Below are 24,000 nucleotides of genomic sequence, written 5' to 3'. Positions count from 1 at the left end.
TATATTTCTAATTTTCAAACAGATCATAATGAATAAATCAACATTTTGTGTCAGTTTGAACCCAGTAAAATGTACTGGGTTCATTTATTGAAACCAAGTACTGTATGAAATAGTAAACAGTGCAATTACAGGTGGTCACTGGTCATTTCAACGTTTTCAAAGTGAAATCAAGTAACTAGCTCAGTATGCAGCTCAGTATATTAGTAACCCGGCTTGTATTAGGAGGCCGGCTTATAATTGCTTAGCTCAAGAGCGCACCCGGTTATTAATAGAGACCCGGTTTGTAATTGAGACCCGGTTACTATTAGAGGAATTATGGTATCTAAACCTTTCACCTCTCCAAAAACACAAAAGCCACAGTCTCTTATGACAGAGTTGAACAGTTTCCCGATTACTGTAGCAGTATTACTAGTAGTAGTAGTAAAATTAATACTATTACTAGTAGTAGTAGTAACAGTATTACTACTAGCACGGTAAGTAGTAGTAGTACCATCAATCAGGCCTAAAAACAACAACGACGGTCCAGCTGAGTGAACGCACGTACCTGCCAGGACCACCACCATGGCCAACCAGAGCCAGAGACCTCTGGAGCTTCCGGCCACTGATGCGGTCACTGTGGCCAGAGAGGAGTGCAGATTCTGGGCCGTCCCTGCGTCGGCACTGGGAGAGCAACAGGGGCTCGGACTGGAGAGGAGGGAGGGAGGGAGGGAGGGAGGGAGGGAGGGAGGGAGGGATTCAGAAGTAAAAGCAAGAGTGAAACAAGAGGAATGGTTGATCGAGGGACAGATAGAGAAAAATAGGCAATAAAGAGAAATGGGGGGGGGGGTAAATAAAAAGAGAGAGGAGAGTGATTAGGAGTTTGGTGTGATTGATATTAGTGCATTAGAGTTACCAAATGACCGTTTACAGTATAATTTCAAATCCTGTGATATTATGGCGAGTGAGGGAGTAGGAGTGCCGATCTGGAATTACTTTAGCTATTCCATTTATTGAGGCGAAAATCCCCCCATAAACACATTCACACACGTGTTATTACTATAATACAGTACAGCTCAGTTTGTGACTATGATTAACTCTCATTAAGCTGAATACCACAGAGAGCAGATTGTGATGACAGTACCCATGGTAATTTCTACTGAGATATGGATACATTTTCTGATTCAGAGCTGTAAGCATTTAAATCGACATTTTGGATGGAATTCAACAAGGACACAGTGCCACATGTGGAGCATGCCCTCATAGATTGAATTGGTCTGCGCCGTGTCTATGGGCCGCCACCAGGGGGCAGAGTGGCTAAGTGAGATTGAATGACCATCCATACATTATCATCCGTAAATCAAACCATCCCCAATCCATTCCTTTTCATATCTTCCTAAACGTTCTTGCATCAACCATCCATCCATACTTTGTATACACTTTCTATACACATTCATTTCTTTCATCCATCCTTCCTTCCTTTCCTCGTCCCTTCCTTTCTTCAGTACATAATAAGGAGTTTAGCCAATACGACCTCTGTATCTGGGTATGGGACCATCTGACGACCGAGTGAGTGAGTGAGTGAGTGAGTGAGTGAGTGAGTGAGTGACACTTGATGACGTCCCACATTCGAGTCTTGCTCTGATGTCCAGCTCAGCAGGACTTATATTATGTTGATTAGGTATCGATTTTGTCCCAAGATAAGTTAGAATAGCTAAATGTAAATTCTGTTTTCGGGGCGGATTTTCCCATTTAAGGCCATGACACACTGGCAATATTTTGAGGCAGTGAATATCAGGTACACAACCATGATCTCCATTCTTTAAAGCCCATTGGGCAGAGTGCTTGTACTCTTAAGCCTGGCATTAACATTGCCAGGGTTAACGGTTCAGTTTCCACTGGAGCCATCCAGACTAAAAAAAAATTACGCAGACATTGCATTGTAAAGTAATTTTTTCGTACCTTTATTAAAAACACCATCGTCAATGCAATCTATTCAGTGACCCTAGATTGGCACTCCCACTCCGAGAGGCTTCACTGCAGAAAGAGACGTGGTTTTGATTTTATATTCAGATTTATCAAAGCTTATGTTTGGGTACGAGAAGTTACAAGTGTCTTATAGCGCAGGCAGATAATTGTGTTAAGTTTGTTATTAGAAATGCTCATGAAACAAGTAGGCAAAATGTCTTGAAACACAAGCTTGATATACGTCTGAAAACAAGATTAAAACATGTTCTTTTCAGCCTTGATAAACGGTCCCGGTATTAATGTATAAAGAAATATCTTCTGAGAGCAAATCCATCAGCCGTTCCCCCTTTGGGCACTCCTGCCCGTCCCCTGTGGGCACTCCTGCCCGTCTCCTGTGGGCCCTCCTGCCCGTCCCCTGTGGGCCCTCCTGCCCTCCTGCCCGTCTCCTGTGGGTCCTCCTGCCCGTCCCCTGTGGGTCCTCCTGCCCGTCTCCTGTGGGCCCTCCTGCCCGTCTCCTGTGGGCCCTCCTGCCCGTCCCCTGTGGGCACTCCTGCCCGTCCCCTGTGGGCCCTCCTGCCCGTCCCCTGTGGGCCCTCCTGCCCTCCTGCCCTCCTGCCCTCCTGCCCGTCCCCTGTGGGCCCTCCTGCCCTCCTGCCCGTCCCCTGTGGGCCCTCCTGCCCTCCTGCCCGTCCCCTGTGGGCCCTCCTGCCCTCCTGCCCTCCTGCCCGTCCCCTGTGGGCCCTCCTGCCCGTCCCCTGTGGGCCCTCCTGCCCGTCCCCTGTGGGCCCTCCTGCCCTCCTGCCCTCCTGCCCTCCTGCCCTGTGGGCCCTCCTGCCCTCCTGCCCTCCTGCCCTCCTGCCCTGTGGGCCCTCCTGCCCGTCCCCTGTGGGCCCTCCTGCCCGTCCCCTGTGGGCCCTCCTGCCCTCCTGCCCTCCTGCCCTGTGGGCCCTCCTGCCCTCCTGCCCTCCTGCCCTGTGGGCCCTCCTGCCCGTCCCCTGTGGGCCCTCCTGCCCTCCTGCCCTCCTGCCCGTCCCCTGTGGGCCCTCCTGCCCTCCTCCCCTCCTGCCCTCCTGCCCTCCTGCCCTCCTGCCCGTCCCCTCAGGCGCAGCAGAGACAACAGGAAGAAACACTATTTAAACTGAAAGACTTGGCAGATTAACATACAACCACAAAACATAGACATGGACTAAACTACACACAAAGATTAATATAATCCAAGTGGACTAAACTACACACAAAGATTAATATAATCCACATGGACTAAACTACACACAAAGATTAATATAATCCAAGTGCAGTTAAATTAGACAAAGATTAATATAATCCAAGTGGACTAAACTACACACAGATTAATATAATCCAAGTGGACTAAACTACACACAGATTAATATAATCCAAGTGGACTAAACTACACACAGATTAATATAATCCAAGTGGACTAAACTACACACAGATTAATATAATCCAAGTGGACTAAATTACACACACAGATTAATATAATCCAAGTGGACTAAATTACACACAAAGATTAATATAATCCAAGTGGACTAAATTACACACAAAGATTAATATAATCCAAGTGGACTAAACTACACACAAAGATTAATATAATCCAAGTGGACTAAATTACACACAAAGATTAATATAATCCAAGTGGACTAAATTACACACAAAGATTAATATAATCCAAGTGGACTAAATTACACACAAAGATTAATATAATCCAAGTGGACTAAACTACACACAAAGATTAATATAATCCAAGTGGACTAAATTACACACAAAGATTAATATAATCCAAGTGGACTAAATTACACACAAAGATTAATATAATCCAAGTGGACTAAATTACACACAAAGATTAATATAATCCAAGTGGAGTTAAATTACACACAGATTAATATAATCCAAGTGGACTAAATTACACACAGATTAATATAATCCAAGTGGACTAAATTACACACAGATTAATATAATCCAAGTGCAGTTAAATTAGACAGATTAATATAATCCAAGTGGACTAAATTACACACAGATTAATATAATCCAAGTGGACTAAATTACACACAGATTAATATAATCCAAGTGGACTAAATTACACAAAGATTAATATAATCCAAGTGGACTAAATTACACACAAAGATTAATATAATCCAAGTGGACTAAATTACACACAAAGATTAATATAATCCAAGTGGAGTTAAATTACACACAGATTAATATAATCCAAGTGGACTAAATTACACACAGATTAATATAATCCAAGTGGACTAAATTACACACAGATTAATATAATCCAAGTGGACTAAATTACACACAGATTAATATAATCCAAGTGGACTAAATTACACACAGATTAATATAATCCAAGTGGACTAAATTAAACACAGATTAATATAATCCAAGTGGACTAAATTACACACAGATTAATATAATCCAAGTGGACTAAATTACACACAGATTAATATAATCCAAGTGGACTAAATTACACAAAGATTAATATAATCCAAGTGCAGTTAAATTAGACACAGATTAATATAATCCAAGTGCAGTTAAATTAGACAGATTAATATAATCCAAGTGCAGTTAAATTAGACAAAGATTAATATAATCCAAGTGCAGTTAAATTAGACACAAAGATTAATATAATCCAAGTGCAGTTAAATTAGACACAAAGATTAATATAATCCAAGTGGACTAAATTAGACACACAGATTAATATAATCCAAGTGCAGTTAAATTAGACAAAGATTAATATAATCCAAGTGGACTAAATTACACACAGATTAATATAATCCAAGTGGACTAAATTACACAAAGATTAATATAATTCAAGTGGAGTTAAATTAGACAGATTAATATAATCCAAGTGCAGTTAAATTAGACACAGATTAATATAATCCAAGTGGACTAAATTAGACACAAAGATTAATATAATCCAAGTGCAGTTAAATTAGACGGATTAATATAATCCAAGTGCAGTTAAATTAGACAGATTAATATAATCCAAGTGCAGTTAAATTAGACAGATTAATATAATCCAAGTGCAGTTAAATTAGACAGATTAATATAATCCAAGTGCAGTTAAATTAGACAGATTAATATAATCCAAGTGCAGTTAAATTAGACAGATTAATATAATCCAAGTGCAGTTAAATTAGACAGATTAATATAATCCAAGTGGAGTTAAATTAGACAGATTAATATAATCCAAGTGGAGTTAAATTAGACTAAGATTAATATAATCCAAATAAATGGAGGTAAATTAGACACAAATATAAATTTAGTCCAAATGGAGTTAAATTAGACAAAAAGATTAATATAGTCCAAATGGAGTTAAATTAGACACAACGATTACTAAATAGCCCCAAGTGGAGTAAATTAGACACAAAACTTAATATAGTCCTAGTAGAGCACAGTGCACACAGTCCTAACTTGAGATTGAATGCATGAAACCCCGATGGTAGACAAGGAAGTAAATCCCATAATATCCACACTTCCTTAATGTAACTACATGTGACGTGTACACTGATCTCAAGCCATGATTTGAAGCCAAAAGGACACCGTTGCAATGTGGTTATTCCAGACTGGAGTTCCACACGCGTGTCATGGCTGAAAGCAGAGAAAGGTCTCACCCATGAAAGAGTTTCACCACCATTCCATTTGGGATTGGATTTGTTTTACGAAATTCTCGCATCTCCATGAGCTACATATACCTGCTTTTTCTGGACAGGTGCGTTGGAGGGGAACAGTCAAACGACGATATAGTCCTGCATACCGTCTTCACAGATGACCGAAATGTAATATTTATAATAAATATTGTGCAGGAACTTTCTCTTTTGACGATATATAATTGAGATTAAAATGTTATGTTCAGATAATGCATTTATTTGAAATTATGCAGTGGGTTTTGAATGTTATAGAACGCTATAGGCTCATGAAACATCTACGGCCTATGAACACCCATGTAAACCATGTATTCAGACAATAATAAAGCAGAAAAAAAGGGTGATATATTTCAGTGATGGAACTCTTTCACTATGTGGCGAGCCTCCGAGCCTTAACTGGGACAAAAGTGACCCTGCAGCAGGCTAGCAGGCAGCAATGGCCGAGTTGTGGGCACAGCGTATTTACTCGACTTGACTGTATGAATAATTCATAGATCTTTACAGACCTTTATACAGCCGTATCAGAGAGTGTCAAGAGATACACTGCGATGTATGTAGTCTATACAGTGAGTAACAGTCAGTCCCATTGACCATCATTTCACATGGCGGCCATTTTGCTCTTGTTATGTTTAGGTTGAGTTCCTTTCCACCCTGTTTTTCGGTGGGAACAGGGTGGAAAGGAACCCAACATGATCATGACATAAGAATAAAATGGCCACCATGTGAATAGGTCAATACCAACCCTTTTAACACTTTCAGTGCCACCAGGGGGCGCACGACTTAGTGCTTGAATGCCACCATCGGCGCCAATGTTAACGTTAATATCGCCTAATCTATGTTTTACATTATGGCTATGTGTCTAATCTGCCCGTCGCTTATCAAAGAATCATTTTCCAGTCCGTGTTGTCAAGGCAGATTGGTTTTTTATCGCTTCATTTCCGTTTGAGAGCATTTTGAAAAGCGCCCGTTTTCAGGTGAAAAACAGTCCATTCTGTGATAATCGCCTTTTACTGGAATATTCCAGAACGTTGATATTTGTCGGCCTATTTATGAATCGTTTTCAAATAAACGCTAGATGATCAATAGTATACACGCACGCACATTCGAGGCGCGCGCTGATAGCCGTTTTCATTTCCGTTTTCATGGATTTTACAGTGAAACCGATAGAGCACATTTCACAAAACAGCTTATATCTTCATGAAAACCAGTCTGATTATCCCAACACTGATAACATAGATTCCTTACCTGACCTCAGATGGTATCCAAATGGTATATTCCAATTCCTGATCACCATTCGAAAAAATCGATAAGTGTATAGATCCAACGTGTATACAGTAGAACACATGATTCTCCGCGGCTCAGAGGCTCCAGAATGAACTCTGGTAACCCCGGCTGCATCAGTGGACTGGAAAATGTGGACTGGAATATTTTTTTTTCCCCATCCATTTTCATTGAGTCCATTCCATTTACCATTTACCATCTGGGAGACGATAGGGGGCGCTTTTTTCACATCTGATCGCCGGCGGCCCTTGGGTAGGCTAGGGTAGGCTCGCGTGATGCAATATGATTTCAGATTGCAAAAAAAAAATCTGAGAAATCTCGTGAGTGGCTTTCAACGTAACTATCGTAAAAACCTATTTAACACTTTCAGGTGTAAACCTTCCATTTTCTCAGAATTCTATCTTGGAATTCAAGAACTCCACATTTCTCAATGACCAGCAGCCATTTTGATGGTCCTTTAGAATAGTCAGTTCATTCTCCTACACAGAGTTTGACGACGTTCCATTTACCGCCACTGTCACAACTCTGCACAAAGAAGTAAACTAACTGGTGCTACCTTTACTTGTATTATTTAATTGTTTATCTCTTTTATGAATACAAAAAGAAAGTTAAATCATTTAATTTCACGGCGTCTGTGCAGCCTCGTTCATTCACCGTGTCCATGGAAAACGACGATGAGCGCAGGTTTCCTTACGCAGAAAAGACATCAAACTATAGTCTGCTTGCTTTTCGGATAACTACATAACTCAAATGTTCAGAGAAGCTCACTTTTGGTTATTTCTGATTTTCTTTCAAACTAATTTGATCGCGGATGTGGTACAGATTTAGGCTCTCTTGGGCAGAAGTGATAAAGCAGGCTATATGGCGTACAGGCATGGAGACAGCTCTGCTTAGAAGTGTGTGGTGGTCAGGTGTGGAAATACCAATCTCCCTTGACATTGTACACCTGAAAGGGTTAAAGCAATCTCATACCCTCCGACAAGCCACATATATATATTAAGGCTGTCAAAGTTAACGCGATATTAACGCGTTAACTCCCGATTCTATTAATGCCACTAATTTTTTTAACTCAAGATTAACTAAAAAAAAAAAAAAAAAAAAAAAGTATTTTTTACTAGACTTCACTCAGGTGTATTATTGATGCTCTCATTGATACTATGTTTGTTTCTGAAGTGTGTGTGTGTGTGTGTGTGTGTGTGTGTGTGTGTGTGTGTGTGTGTGTGTGTGTGTGTGTGTGTGTGTGTGTGATATAGAGAGAGAGGGGGGTGAGAGAGATGAGGAAGGGGCAAGAGAGAAAGAGAGCTGGGAGAGTGTGTGTGTGTGTGAGGGAGAGAGGGGGGTGTGTGATTAATCAGCCCTTGTGTGTGTGAATGTAACAAGTTCCTAACGTTTTCTTTCCCCTATTATTTCATGCACACTTTATTCATTGTTTTAAATTATTATTTTCTTTTAAGTTATTTTGTGCATCACTCCGTTTTGAATTTGATGCAAATTTGCAATGCATGAGGGTCATCCTTTTGTGTTAAATGGCTGCACAAAGCAAGCATTTGTTGACTCGCATGTTGATAAGAGTATTAAAACTTGGAACTTGAAAAAGATCTGTTTAAGGTAAAAAAAAAAAAAAGAAAAAAAATGCGATTAATTTGCGATTAATCGCGAGTTAACTATGGACAATCATGCGATTAATAGAGTTAAATATTTTAATCGTTTGACAGCACTAATATATATAATATATATAAGTCTGTATGAAGATGTATATGTTGTAGTGGTATCTGTCGGGGGACTAACGTCTTGTGCGGCATGATGAAGGAGGTCAGTTTGTGGCCCAGCTCAGTGAGGCTGGACAGCCTCCTCGGTCTGGTCATCACAGGCTCCTCCCTCTGCTCCTCCTCCGACTGGGAGTCACTCTCCACTGGCCTGAGGTCACACGTTTACACACACACAAAAACGTAAGCATGCATACACACACACACATAACCGCAGACATGCACGCAGACAGGCATACCACAGAGCACAAGCACACATACATGCACACACAATTGTACATGCATGGATGTAGGCAGGGGCGTAGCTGGGGGGGGTAGTTTAGGATGATTCCAAGGGCCCAGCACTGGGGGGGCCCCCCCAAATATTTTTTTTTTTTTTTTTTTTTTTTACTAGACATCACTCCGGTGTATTATTGATGCTCTCATTGATACTATGTTTGTTTCTGAAGTGTGTGTGTGTGTATGTGTGTGTGTGTGTGTGTGAGATATATAGAGAGAGAGGGGGGGCTTTGGTAGACTATTGCATTGGTCCATTCATTGAAGATGAACGCAATGCGACATCCTTTACTAGGCTCACCCACCAACAGTGCAGGTGCTGAACTGCTGATCCGAATGTATAGGTAAAAACCATATTATGCGTTTATCAATAAAAAAAATTGCCAAAAAAATTCCGCTCGCGCGCTTACACGCGCTCGCTTTCACTGGGGGCCTACAAATACATTCTTTCATGGGGCCCAGAATCTGGAGCTACACCCCTGGATGTAGGTACACATTAGGGCTGTCCCCGACTAAGGACTTGGATGGTCGACTAGGATTGGCCAAAATTTGCCGTTAGTCGACAAAAAATAAATAAAAAAAAAGTACATTTTTCTTTTTTTTTTTTTTTTATCATTCCATTTGGGCTGTGGGGGGTGCTTAATGTCTGAAGGAGTCGACTGAAGGCTTCTTGTCCTCTGCAAAAGCATGCAATTGGTCCACTGATGGATACATCTTGATATTTGTCTAGTATAGTGTGTTCATTAGATGGGTGAAATCCTCTTTCAGTGCCTCTGTGCCTGTTTTCTTAGGCAGTTAGCCTCTGGTATGCGCGCCATTAGCGGTAGCCACGCTTCTAGGCCTCTTTTCTTTTGAAAAAAATTATAAAATTTTTTTATTTTTATTTTGTATTATATTCGACTAAGAGGTTGGCCAGTCGACTACGGCCCCTTTCGACCGATTAGTCGACTAATCGATTAATAGGGGTCAGCCCTAGTACACATACTGTACATACATAAATAAATAGATGATTTGAATCATCCCAGTGTCTCTGTATCTTCTATCAAATTATACAAGAACACAACAGTGCCTTGTTGTTCTCACAAGATAATAGCATGTTTCACGTGCATGTCTTGAATTGATAGGAGTCGACTCGACACCATTCAGCATCTCTCAGACTCCCTCCCAGCATCCCTTCCGCCTATTGTTTAATCCCAGCCGAAGAGTGCTGCCGAGTGCTTCCGCGTTTTCCCTGATTGGCCGCGACACGCCCCGCGGCAGAGCGGAGCGGCAGATCGGAGCTCTGCCGCGGAACAGAGCGGCAGAGCTTGCGGCATTATGTAGCCGTAATCCCCGCTGTTTTTCCATCGACGCTTAGCTCAACTGGTACGCCACCGTGCTGTGGAGCCTGCGGTGCGGTCGGTCACAAGTAAGTAAGTAAGTATTTATAAAGCACCTTTCATACACGTCATGTAGCTCAAAGTGCTGTACACAAACATTAGGCATATATAACGATAAAAGCAATAAAGTCAGTGATCAGTTAAGATCAATGTTAAAAAAAAAAATAATAATAATAATAATAATAATAATAATAATAATAATAATAATAATAATAATAATAATAATAATAATAATAATAACGTAAAAATGAAAATAACGTAAAAATGAAAACATGAAAACAGTCATTTGCTTACCAGTTTGGGAGAACAGGTCCACACAAACATGTCCGCTCAGTAGCAACCGGAAGTAGGAAATACACTAAACCAATGCACTTGTACGGTAGGTAGCAATGTTAGCTCTTATAACGCTAGTGTAGTTCACAAGTTCGAATCACTTCAATTTTTTTTCTTCTTTTTTACGTTTATCATCTCTCGCTATAAACGTGCATTCTTTCGCTGGTTAAGTTTAGGCATTCTTTCGGAGTTGGTTAAGGTTAGGGTTAAGTTAAGGTTAAGGTTAGGCATTATTTCGGAGTTGGTTAAGGTTAGGGTTAAGTTAAGGTTAGGGTTAAGGTTAGGCATTCTTTCGGAGTTGGTTAAGGTTAGGCATTATTTCGGAGTTGGTTAAGGTTAGGGTTTGTCGCAGAGAATGCCTGTCTGTCTGTCTTTCTTGACGTGGAGGATGCAGCCTATTTCCGCACTGCCGCTCTCTCGCGCTGCCGCGGTCACATGGCCAATCAGAGAAACGCGACGCACTCTTCGGCTGGGATTAATATAGACGCATCCCTTCCTCCTCTGCCGTGTGGCGATTCTTCTAGATTCTTCTATATTTGCAAACGTCCAGCAGTATCAAACGGAGGAAGGGTGACGAAGTTTGAAAACCAAAAAAAACAAGACAATGCGTTTTTTTTCTTTTTTTTATCCAATTTTTTTCCCATCCCAATTTCGTATTGTCCAATTCTACCCTCCCCTGTCTCGAGCATTGTTAGGCCATGCCTCCCACTGGCCGGCTGCAATGTGGACGAAGCCTTACATCACGCGTCCCCTCCGGTACTCGAGGAGGCAGCCGTCACATCTTTGCACAGCGCGATCTCTCAGCGGCGAGGGTCTGTGTTTGGAGGGACACGCCGCCCCCGTCGCTTCCTGATTCTGCTGCGCAGGCGCACCAACCGACCTGTAGGAGTCGCTGTCCACAACGTCCGATCCCCACCCACCAGCTTTCCCACGCCTAACACTGCCAATTGTGTTAGTATGAACGACCCGACCAGCCAAGCTGATAGCAATGCGGAGAGCTGGGCTCGAACCCAGCGTCTCCTGCATTGGTGGCGAGCGCCTTGCCCACTACACCACCTAGCCGCCCAAGACAATGCGTTCTTGTAATTGTTTTATGATAGGCCTGCACTAGACTGCATGAATGACTGAGAAGGGAGTACTTGGTTCGGTACTTGTATCGGCGTGATCCACTTAATAACATACCGTTATTAGTTCTGAACCTCTAGTTCAGCGGTTCTCAAACTAGGGGTTGCGACCCAAAGTGGGGTCGTGGGTAGGTGACAGCGCATTGGCAAGTAATTTTTTTTAAATAATAATCAATATATATATATATTTATTTTGTAATGTTCCTGCAACATATTTTGGCTAAATATGCCTCGGTTTATAAATGTGTATTGATAACATAGTGCTGTAATAAAGTTTTCTAATAAATATACATGATAAAGTTCAACAATGTGTCCTTTTATTTTGATATTCCTTAATTCCACTTAGAAATTACGCGATACATTAAGTGTGGGGTCCCCAAAAAAAATATCCTAAATATAATGGGGTTGTGGTATAAAAAAAGTTTGAGAACCCCTGATCCAGGTAGTTGATTCCCATCAAGGCTAGAATGATATAGAACTCGCATGTCTAAAACACTGGCAGTGTTCCTTGGAGTGCAAGTTCATAAAATCGGGACACCTAGCTCCATTTCCTCAATATTTCCGATTAGCTTGTCCGTCCTCAGCACCACCCAGGCTCTGCTGCCAGGCTCCGGCCCGCTGGCCCCCAAACAGATGTGAACTTATGGGGCTGATGAGTAGGACATTGGGCTAAGTGTCCAAAATTCTGAAGGTACCTTTAAAGGGGAACTATTTTACTATTTCTTTCACTATTTGGGCACTTTTACACAATTCCTGTGAGTTTATGGAACACCTCTGTAATTATATATTTTTTTTAATTCATTGTTTTGTATTTCTAAGCAAGTCCTCAAAAACAGCATTTTTCTACCTCAAGATCTCGAGCCGTTTTGAGGCTGGGCTCCTAAACCACTGTGTGCAGCTCATCATGAGCCTGATGCCACACAGCCACATTATCATGCAGCGGTGTCTCTCTGACATCACAGATCATCACATTTTCAGACGACTCAGTTCAGTGAGGGTGAATATTGTGAGGGGAGAATTGGAAGAATGCGCCAATATGAGAATTAGAGACATAGATCATATTAATATAAGTCCACATAGCTAGGAAACAATGCTAAACACTGAAAAAGGCCATTTATAAGATAGTTCCCCTTTAAAAAAATCAAAACACTGGCTGTATGTGCAGGGCACAGCAGGCCAGGCTGGGACCCCGCTGTGAGTGTCTAATACCACGGCCTAATACCATGCAGCAACACAGGGGTGTGAATGATGGTCCTCGAACATCTCTCACCCCTTCATCCTCATCACCAGAGAGGGGTCCTCGGGGTCGACCCAGGAGCTGCTGTGGCGCTTCAGCGGGGGCCGCGCCGCACCCTTCCCTGCCACGTTCCTGGAGTTGCCACGACACACACAAATCTCACCACAAAACCGAAATAAAGTACTAATCGACCACAGGGGGGAAAAAAAGGTACATAATGTACTTTATGTTATAGCCACAATTAATAGATTTTTACGTAATGTATCGACAAAGGTCCAAAACAAATGCAGCAACCAGGAATTGAACCAACAATCACCACTATCGAGTGCTCTCACCACTATCTAATTATGATTATACTGTAGTTAGTGCTCTCACCACTATCTAATTATGATTATAGTTAGTGCTCTCACCACTATCTAATTATGATTATACTGTAGTTAGTGCTCTCACCACTATCTAATTATGATTATAGTTAGTGCTCTCACCACTATCTAATTATGATTATAGTTAGTGCTCTCACCACTATCTAATTATGATTATAGTTAGTGCTCTCACCACTATCTAATTATGATTATAGTTAGTGCTCTCACCACTATCTAATTATGATTATAGTTAGTGCTCTCACCACTATCTAATTATGATTATAGTTAGTGCTCTCACCACTATCTAATTATGATTATAGTTAGTGCTCTCACCACTATCTAATTATGATTATACTGTAGTTAGTGCTCTCACCACTATCTAATTATGATTATAGTTAGTGCTCTCACCACTATCTAATTATGATTATAGTTAGTGATCTCACCACTATCTAATTATGATTATAGTTAGTGCTCTCACCACTATCTAATTATGATTATACTGTAGTTAGTGATCTCACCACTATCTAATTATGATTATAGTTAGTGCTCTCACCACTATCTAATTATGATTATAGTTAGTGATCTCACCACTATCTAATTATGATTATAGTTAGTGATCTCACCACTATCTAATTATGATTATAGTTAGTGCTCTCACCACTATCCAATTATGATTATACTGTAGTTAGTGCTCTCGCCACTATCTAATTATGATTATAGTTAGTGCTCTCACCACTATCTAATTATGATTATAGTTAGTGATCTCACCACTATCTAATTATGATTATAGTTAGTGCTCTCACCACTATCTAATTATGATTATAGTTACGAATTGGGGTTAGTTTTAACATTCACTTAAGGGTTAAGGTTTGATCCTCAGCAGGGGAACTTAAATGGTTTCTGAAAACATGAAAAGTAAAAAAAGGACTTATTTGCAATACGTACATGTTAAATTTACAATATGTATTTATATTACTTAAGGCTATAAATGAATGTACATTATGTACCTTTTATCCTGTCGTCGATTAGTACTTTATTTACATATTTTAACTAATTCGGGGCCAAACCCGAGATAAGTCGGGTTAACTCGCCATGTGCTGGGCGCCAGACCCGAGATTTCTCGGGTTTTGGTCGTTATTTCTTTTATTCGATATTTCCCTTCATAATTCATCCAAAAAAAACACTGTTTGGCGTAGTTTCCTGGGATTACACAGAATCACTCTAAAACTATACTCATATTCACCACGGTATAAAACGGAAATGTATGGATGAAAAAAGTATCTGTTCTTTGCATCTTGACCAGAAGAAACTCATTGACAATCGACTATGTTATTAGATCCATAGCTATAATATTTATATTTTATATAGTTTTAGCACTGCAAACACCGGCATCCCCATTGAACAAAGCGCTGGCACACACGGCCATACGCCGACAGCGACCTCTGGCGTCCAATGAGTTACGGGAGATTGGGCTGCCACAACACAAAAACAACAGCCCCAGGTTCTGGCTTCACCCACAACACCGCTAGTGTGTTTACAAGGTCACTTGTGCTCAGAACTAGACTGTAAATGGCAAACGGTACTAAATAATGTGATCATGCTCTTTTTTTCCCTTCCTTTAAAAAATAAATCATTTAGTGTTTCAACTAGGGATGCTCGATATTGGCTTTTTTACCGATACCGATATTGTCCAACTCTTAATTTCCGATACAGATATCAACCGATACCGATATATGCAGGGTCCCCCCCCCCCCCCCCCCCAAAAATTTCAGGTAATTAACATTACATATCTCTTGTTGTGGAATTAACACATTATGCATACTTTTGACAATAAATAAAATCAGAATTTGTTCTTACTTGCTTGCCTGGGTAAATAAAGGTTATAGAAATGTAAAAAAAAAAAAAAAAAAAACGATACCGATATTTTCCGATATCACATTTTAATGCCAATATCGGTAGGCCGATAATATCGGACATCCCTACTGTAGTTTCAACTGCTATCTTCTTTTTTTCTCCTCATTTCAACAGAAAATGCATGCTACTGCATGTTCTCAATAGCACAGAGCAGTGCATTTAATGCTAGGTGTAATACTAGAAGTTCAAAATATAACAACTTTTGGCAAAAGTGCCTTGCTTTCAATGGGTTTTCAGTAGTTGCACAGCCAGACCCTAAACTAGTACCCCACCCCCCCTCCACCCACAGCATCGGTTAACAGAGGAGCCAATTGAACACATTTAATTTGGGATGAGTGGATGGGATGAGTGGTTGCCTGAATTAAATAATTTCTTTAAAAACATGAACAACCATCCTGCTTTTTGAAGGTGGACCACATTATTTTGTTCACCCACAGAGACAACAGCGGGGATATGAAGTCATTCTGTGGAAACATTGATCAACCTCTTACTTTCATGTTACCATTACTTCCTCCTCTTACTTACTGTACACACACTCAACCGTGAAAGGCAACCCACATGTTAGAATGAGGAGTGTACCAGTTCACCTACAGTACCACCCACACACCCACGTACCAAGGAGACCGCCTGGTGAGTCTCTCTGCCTCAGCCTCTGGTGCGTCTTGTGTTTTGCACTGTAAGATAATGCAAATGTACAAATTGAATTATCACCATTTTTTTTTTAAATGTATTTAACCCTTTATTCATCCAGGGAAACTGACTGAGAACAAGGTCTCTTTTCCATTTATGCCCTGCAGGTTAAAAAAAACTTTTAAGGACAACAAAGGAAAATTAAAACATAATCAAGGTTCCCACAGACATTGCAAAATTAAATTCAAGGACTTTAAAGTACTTTTCCAAGCACTATTTTTCTTTCAAATGCAGTTTTATATATATATATATATATATATATATATATATATATATAATGAAGGCGTAAATCGAAAAATTATATTTCTTGATACAGAACAGTTTTATCATGGATGAACAAAACTTCAATGCGAATGGTTGATTTGAATTTCATGGACTTTTTAAGTACCTTATCTTAAAAAGCAAGCACTTTAAGCACTTCAAGGACCTTGTGAGAACCCTGCATAATGCAATCCTGTTTACATTTAGTCATTTAGCTGACACTTTTATCCAAAGCGACTTACAAGTTCCATACAAGAAGTCAGCAGGAAGGGTACAACTCTTTCAGCTGAGTAACAATGTTCAGCAATATGTTTTCTCATTCTTGTTCTCTGTCTGGGTCAGGACGTCAGTAAACTTGCTGTGATAGTTATTGATGTAATAGAAATGACAAAAAAACAATGACAACTAACCTTCGTACTGTCTTTTACCATCATTCCTTTGTGCCGTTCCTGCTGACCTGTTGTACAGAACTTGTAAGTCGCTTTAGACAAAAGCATCAGCTAGATGACTAAATGTAAATGTAATAGGACGTTTGAATTTTTTTTTATCCACTTTTTCTCCTTATTTTCGAGGAGGCAGCCCGTCACATCTTTTCACCTGCCAGCGCGGACTCTCAGTGGCGAGGTGTAACGCGTGGGAGGCTCACACTACCCCCGCTACTTCCCGTCTCTGCTGTGCAGGCGTCCCCCCAACCGACCTGTAGGAGTCGCTGTCCACAACGTCAAAATCCCCACCCATCGACTTCCCACCCGCTACCTCAATTGAGATAGTATGACGACTGGCCCAAGCGGGAGGCAACGCTGACACCCGGATTCGAGACCGGAGTCTCTTGCATTGGTGACGAGCGCAATCTCCGCTGCGAACACCCAGCCGCCAACGTTTGACAAGTTTTGATGCACAAGCCATTTTGAGAAGTCGGATTTGTTGGACGTGTTGGAATTCTAAAGCATTGGAGCCCCGTTTACTTTGTGTGAAGTTGATTGAGCTGCGCCAACTTGCTAAACAAGGACCCAGAAAGTGAAACTGGGGGCGAGTAGATAATGACGTACAGTAATGAGAATTTTCTATTTTTCTTATAACCCTTTCACTGCCACACGACAGTCGGTTAACCCTTTCACTGTGACAATACAGAAGGTTAGCCCTTTACTATCACACAACCGACGGCGATGCTCCATCATTAGCATCATTAGCTCCGCATTTGCGGAGCTAATGATGCTAATGATGGAGCATCACCGTCGGTTGTGTGATAGTAAAGGGCTAACCTTCTGTTGTGTGGCAGTGAAAGGGTTAATAGAGTAGGTACGTTATCAAGTCAGGTAGTATATTTGAGTTATTAGTGTGTTTCCCTTTGACTTTCACATTGCACACACACGTCTGTAGACTAGCTTACTTCCTCCCCAACCATTGAGAACAAGTTTAGTGCCGTGGGTTTCTCTCTTACCGTGTCAAGGTGCATGTTCCCTCCTCCCGAGCGAGGAATGCTAACCCGCCTAGTAGATGACTATGGACACACACACACACACACACACACACACACACACACACACACACACACACAATTAAGCGACATGTGTTCATCATCAAACCATGGTCATTTTTAAAGCATACCTTGACATTTGAAATTTTTGTTTGTCGTCATTTACCAAAACACACAATCACATTGCAGGAGGGAAATGATTAAGTTTGCCTTTCAGCTTACTATAAACAATGGCTTGTTCCTCATTTAGACCACGTTTCGCTTTTGTAAATCATTTAGCTTCACAAATAAATGTGACTCAACAGCCGGCTAACCTGCAACTAGATACAAGCTAATGCGGTTGCAGTTACAGTAAAGGCCCCCCCATTGGTTTCAATGAAGAACACCAACAAATCGTATGCGGATTGAAGGAAATCAATGATTTTCATTTGGTTATAACACATAGATATTAGTTTAAACGCTGAGAGACAGACATCGCCTCTGTGTGTGTTCAACGTAGAGACTGTAAGAGACGGGCATGGCGCGGGAGAGATGAGAAGCCAAGGTCATCTTGAGATGGCACAAACTTCCAAGTGATGGGGGCAGGGAGCGTTCCTTCTAGAGAGACGGCTGGTGCCAGGGTGGGTGAGAGTTGGTGCCGCAGAGGGAGTCGAGGTCACTCGCACAGTCAGGGGAGATAGGGGCGGGCGTCGCTATGGGCCAGTAGCCGTTGCTAGGGAAATATACTTTATAGCTGTGGGTTCTTCCGGTTTGAGTCAGACGAGGTTGCTATAGTGACCCAAAGATGGTGGTCGCCATGACAATGCAAGATAAGGAGCGGCTAGGGGGGAAAGCCGTTGCTATAGTAATGAGATAGCCACACGACAAAGAGTTAGACATCGCGAGAGATGGAGAGAGACTTTAAGACATTGAGCTGGTATTCTTCCGAGGACAGAAATAGCAGGGTGTTGGATAGCAGCGAGACAGGAGAGAGCTCCGGCCTCCTCCTGGCCTGGAGGGGGGGGGGGGGGGGAAGCCGCCACGAGGAGAGCTAGCTTCAACTCTGGTTGGGTATTCCTTTAACATATACAACTCTGGTCGGTATTCCTTTAACATATTCAACTCTGGTCGTTATTCCTTTAACATATTCAACTCCGGTCGGTATTCCTTTAACATATTCAACTCTGGTCGGTATTCCTTTAACATATTCAACTCTGGTCGGTATTCCTTTAACATATTCAACTCTGGTCGTTATTCCTTTAACATATTCAACTCTGATCGGTATTCCTTTAACATAAAATTCTGGTTGGGTATTCATTTAACTTATTCAACTCTGGTCAAAGTAGCGCATCGGAGAAGAATGCTGGATAACGATAACATGCAACTGGGCCTGAGCTAACCTTGTAGTATTGTGATCCTGACTGCTTCTTGGGCCTGAATTCATCTGAAAAGGCAGAGCATAATGACACATGTTAGGATGTATGAATATTCAATAGGTAGATTCAAATAAAAGCATTTCAAATGTGTGCCAGAGACAGTGGTTTTTGTATCATTAGTTGTCCTTTAAACCAAGTTGAACTGCCATTATTTTCGTCTTACAATTGAATGCGTAGATTAATATAACGCATTAAGAGCTTGCAACTGTTACTGTGTGTGTATTGATTGGAGGAAGACTGTATGATCAGATATTGTATGTGTGTATGACTATCAGTGTGTCTGCAAGGAAACTGGTATGTCCAGTTACTGTGTGTGTGTGTGTGTGTGTGTGTGTGTGTGTGTGTGTGTATGTGTGTCAAATGGCAAACATTTACATCCCGTTAGTGTGTGTACAGTATGTATGTCTAAGGCTGAGATGATATGCCATTTGGAAGAATCTATACATTATTGGTATATATTTTTTAATATTAACACTTTGAATGCCCATCACGAGAGATCTCGGGTTATCAGCCCGCGGGTTGAATGCCCATCACGAGAATTCTTGTTAAATTTTTTTTTATTAGCGATCTGAATTCATATTTCATCAACCGAGTCTACCGTTGGTAAACCAGCCCCGCCAGGCGCACTAATGTGAAAAAAGTGCCCCCTATCGTCTCCCAGATGGTAATGCACCCTTTTGGATTGGACTCAATGAAAATGGTTGAGAAAAAAAAACTCCGGAATCCACATTTTACTTCTCACACATGTAACCGGAGCCGATCGGATTCATTCTGGACCCTCAGCACAGCGTGTAATATGTGTTTTACAGTAGGCCTATACGCGTTGGATCAATAAAAGGATTGATTTTTGGAATGGCGATCAGGAATTGGAATAATCCATTTGGATACCATATGATCTCAGGTAAGGAATCTATTTGACCAGTCTTAGGATAATCAGACCCGTTTTCACGGAGATATACGCTTTTCCCCTATGATGTGATATGGCTGTTTGACTGTAAGAGCGATCAGGAACTGAGAGAATCGATTTTCAGCACGCGGCACCAGCGTGCACACGTACACATATACTATCGATAATCTAGCGTTTATTTGAAAACGATTCATAAATAGGCCGAAAAATGACAACGTTCTAGAATATTACAGTACAGGGCGATTATCATGGAATCTTTATTTTTTTCGTGAAAACAAGGGCTTTTCAAAATGCTATAAAACGGAAATGAACCGATAAAAAAAACAATCTGCTTCGACAATGTTGACTGGAAATGAGTCATTGATAAGCGACGGGCAGATAAGACACAGCCATAATTTAAAACATAGATTAGGCGATATTAATGCTAACATTGAAGTGGATGGTGGGCATTCAAGCACTAAATGTGCGCCCCCTGCTGGGCACTGAAAGTGTTATTTATTTTTTATTATTATTATTTAAACAACAAATGTATGTTTATTTTGCAGCAATTCTTTGTCATTGCCGCCATATGTTAAAAAATAAGTGATGCCACTTATCGATTTCACGCAGTTATCGATAAGTGGTCTCAGCCTTAGGGTTTTTTTCAAGGCGGACCGCTTTGAAAAGCAAAAAAAAAAAAACTCAGAGCGGTTTCCTGAGTCTCGCGACTGCCGCGGCTCAGCCACTTCCTTGATGTTGATTGGTCGGTCGAAAAAAGTTACCTTGATGAGCGGCGCTCCTTTCCAAAAGTTGAACTACCGTACTTTTCGGACTATAAGCCGCGGCTTTTCCCCCCATTTTTCGACCATGCGGCTTATATAACGGTGCGGCTTATATGTGGACAAAACCCGAAAATCGAAATATTGCTTTTTTTACTGCATTGAAATGTTATTTATCTGTTCCCTTATTTACTTAATACAACTTGTAAATTAGTTAATTCTTGTTATTTGTCTGACAGTATTGTGTCCCAATGGGAGTCATTCTCTGTAGAGGTGGGAGTCATTCTCTGTAGAGGTGGGAACTTAAAGCTCAATATAAAAACGGCCATGCACCACCACCCACAGAATCGAGAAAAAGCAATCAATCTGTCAATCCTTTCCGTGTCCGGGCCGGGTGAGGTTTCCCCGTGTTGAGTCAAATTAAGCCGCAGGCTCCACCCCTTACATATGGTAATTAAACATTAAAACACATGCGGCTTATAGTCCAGTGCGGCTTATATATGTACACAATCATTCAATTTAGCTGCTGCGGCTTATAGTCAGGTGCGGCTTATAGTGCGAAAAGTACGGTAGTTTCAACTTTATGCGCTGGGAGCGCTCCGCCCAAAAACGCTGCCGCCGAGAGCGCATAAACGCGAGGCGCGGCGCTGGGAAAAGGAGCGCGCCTGTCGCGTCTGTAGCTTAGAAATTTATGACAGAAAGGAGCTGACAACTCATAATAAAACGTCCGCTGTGGACACAGGCCCTTATGCATGTCCTAAACAAATTACATACAGAGGTCTGAAAAAGGAATCTGTCCGTGTCTGTGTGCATGTCTGTGTGTGTGTGTGTGTGCATGTCTGTGTGTGTGTGCGTGTGTGTGGTGTCTCACCTGCGTGGGATCCGAAGGAGCGCTCGTTCTGCATCATGGTCTGTCGGAGCTCCAGCAGCTCGGCGTGCTCCTTGGTGTACAGCCTCCTCAGGTTCTCCACGTGCTGGATCATCACCTCCACCGCCTTGCCGATACGACTCTCCTGCAGAGACAACAACAAACACAACGCTGGATCATCACCTCCACCGCCTTGCCGATACGACTCTCCTGCAGAGACAACAACACACACAACGCTGGATCATCACCTCCACCGCCTTGCCGATACGACTCTCCTGCAGAGACAACAACAAACACAACGCTGTGTGCTCTCCATGTACAAGATTCAACTGGTTCTCCTCAAACTACACAGTCTAATAGGGCTGACCACTATTAGTCGATTAGTCGACTAATCGGTCGAAAGGAGCCGTAGTCGACTAGCCAACCTCTTAGTTGAATAAAAAGAAAAAATAATTTATATATATTTTTTTATCATTCTTTCCAAAAGAAAAGAGGCCTAGAAGCGTGGCTAACGCTAATGGCACGCATACCAGAGGCTAACTGCCTACGAAAACAGGCACAGAGGCACTGAAAGAGGATTTCACCATCTAATGAACACACTAGACTAGACAAATATCAAGATGTATCCATCAGTGGACCAATTGCATGCTTTTGCAGAGGACAAGAAGCCTTCAGTCGACTCCTTCCGACATTAAGCACAACCCCCCCCACAGCCCAAATGGAATGATAATTTAATTTAAAAAGAATTTAATAAAAAAATTATTAAAATACAAAAATACATTTTTTTGTCTTTTTTTTTGTCGACTAACGGCAAATTTTGGCCAATCATAGTCGACCATCCAAATCCTTAGTCGGGGACAGCCCTACAGTCTAATAATAATAATAATTCATTTTTATTTGTACAGCGCTTCTCAGGAACCCGAAGTCGCTGACATTAGGCAGAGAAACAGAGAGAAACAGATAAACAAAAGGAACATAAGACCACGGGGGAAACAGGGAGAACAGCATGAGATACACAGAAACATAAAGCCACAGTAACAAGGATCAAAACAGGTTGTGGGGGGGGGGGGGGGGGGGGGGGGGGGGGGGGGGGTTAAGGTTGGGGAAGGTTGAAGGCTAGGGAGAAACAGGTGGGTTTTGAGGCGGGATTTGAAGGTGGAGAGCACGAGACGACAAAAACGATAAAATATTCGTCCAACGTGTCCTAATTAGGTCCTCAAAATGTCCAGATTTTGTAGTGTGTATTCTTAAAATTGGTCCTACTTTTGCTCATTAACATGCCACACACACACCCCTATAGGGAGGTGTAGTCTGACGTCACTGTAGTCCGCCTATTGCTTATTAACAGCGGAGCAGTGCTGCCGTTGCTTCCGCGTTTTCCCTGATTGGCTGCGACACGCCCCGCGGCAGGCGCGGCAACCGCAGAGCGGAGCGGCACAGCGGCAGAGCTTGCGGCATTATGTAGCCCTAATCCGCCATGATTTTCATTTGAAGCTCAGCTCACCTGGCAGCGCAGCGGTCCTGCGGTCCGTTGTTGACAAGTTCGAATCCCATTTTTTTAACGTGTATTCTTTCACCGGTTAAGGTTAGGCATGGTTAAGGTTAAGGTTAGGCATTGTTTCGGAGTTGGTTAAGGTTAGAACGGTTAAGTTTAGGCGCTGTTAAGGAGCTGGTTAAGGTTAGAGTTTGTCTTAGAGAATGACAATATTCTTTCTATGGTTAAGGTTAAGGTTAGGCATGGTTAAGGTTAAGGTTAAGGTTAGGCATTGTTTCGGAGTTGGTTAAGGTTAGAACGGTTAAGTTTAGGCGCTGTTAAGGAGCTGGTTAAGGTTAGCGTTTGTCTTAGAGAATGGCAATAGACAGCCTATTTCCGCACTGCCGCTCTCTCGCGCTGCCGCGGTCACATGGTCACATTGTCACATTCTTGCACTCCGACGCTGTTAGAAAGCAACACGCGCGCGGTCCACCCCTATAGGGATGTATCATTGGGAAAATGTATTATCGGCTATTGTAATAATTCTGCCTCATGAACATTGGCAAGCTTCCATCACTAACATTATTGTTTTAAGCATTTTTGGTTCAAATAAAGTTAGTTAAAAGGTTGTTTAATTTGTCGTTAAAAAAGAACTACACTTACCAGTAGAACGCGTGCCGTTCAGTGCTGTCGCCTAATAACGTCACGGCCATTGTGTAGTTTCTCAGTGAACTAAAACATAAACGTTGTTATTTTGCTACTTTTACGATTAATTGCGAATTCTTTCACGTTGAGCTATAGATTGTGGATGAATACACACAGAAAGGTGCACCGTGCCAATGTTCATGCTTTATTTGTTTTAAACG

The 24,000-nt window shown here is 41.7% G+C and overlaps 1 protein-coding gene across 1 annotated transcript in view; it reads right to left on the bottom strand.

Moving 5' to 3' along the window:
• lrmp (lymphoid-restricted membrane protein) overlaps positions 1-24,000 on the bottom strand; it is a gene marked incomplete at its 5' end in the record, with an annotated part of 126,931 nt that overhangs the window by 1,430 nt on the left and 101,501 nt on the right. Inside the window, 8 exon segments of the mRNA XM_084338439.1 lie at positions 545-684; positions 8,682-8,810; positions 13,042-13,140; positions 15,900-15,958; positions 17,677-17,736; positions 19,092-19,135; positions 21,664-21,805; positions 21,909-21,935. Of these exon segments, the coding sequence (XP_084194565.1) occupies positions 545-684; positions 8,682-8,810; positions 13,042-13,140; positions 15,900-15,958; positions 17,677-17,736; positions 19,092-19,135; positions 21,664-21,805; positions 21,909-21,935 (700 nt within the window).

The sequence above is a fragment of the Notolepis coatsorum genome, assembly GCF_963971535.1.
Source record: "Notolepis coatsorum genome assembly, contig: SUPER_15_unloc_1, whole genome shotgun sequence".
Lineage (NCBI taxonomy): Eukaryota > Metazoa > Chordata > Actinopteri > Aulopiformes > Paralepididae > Notolepis > Notolepis coatsorum.
This window is presented reverse-complemented; position numbering and strand designations above follow the sequence as displayed.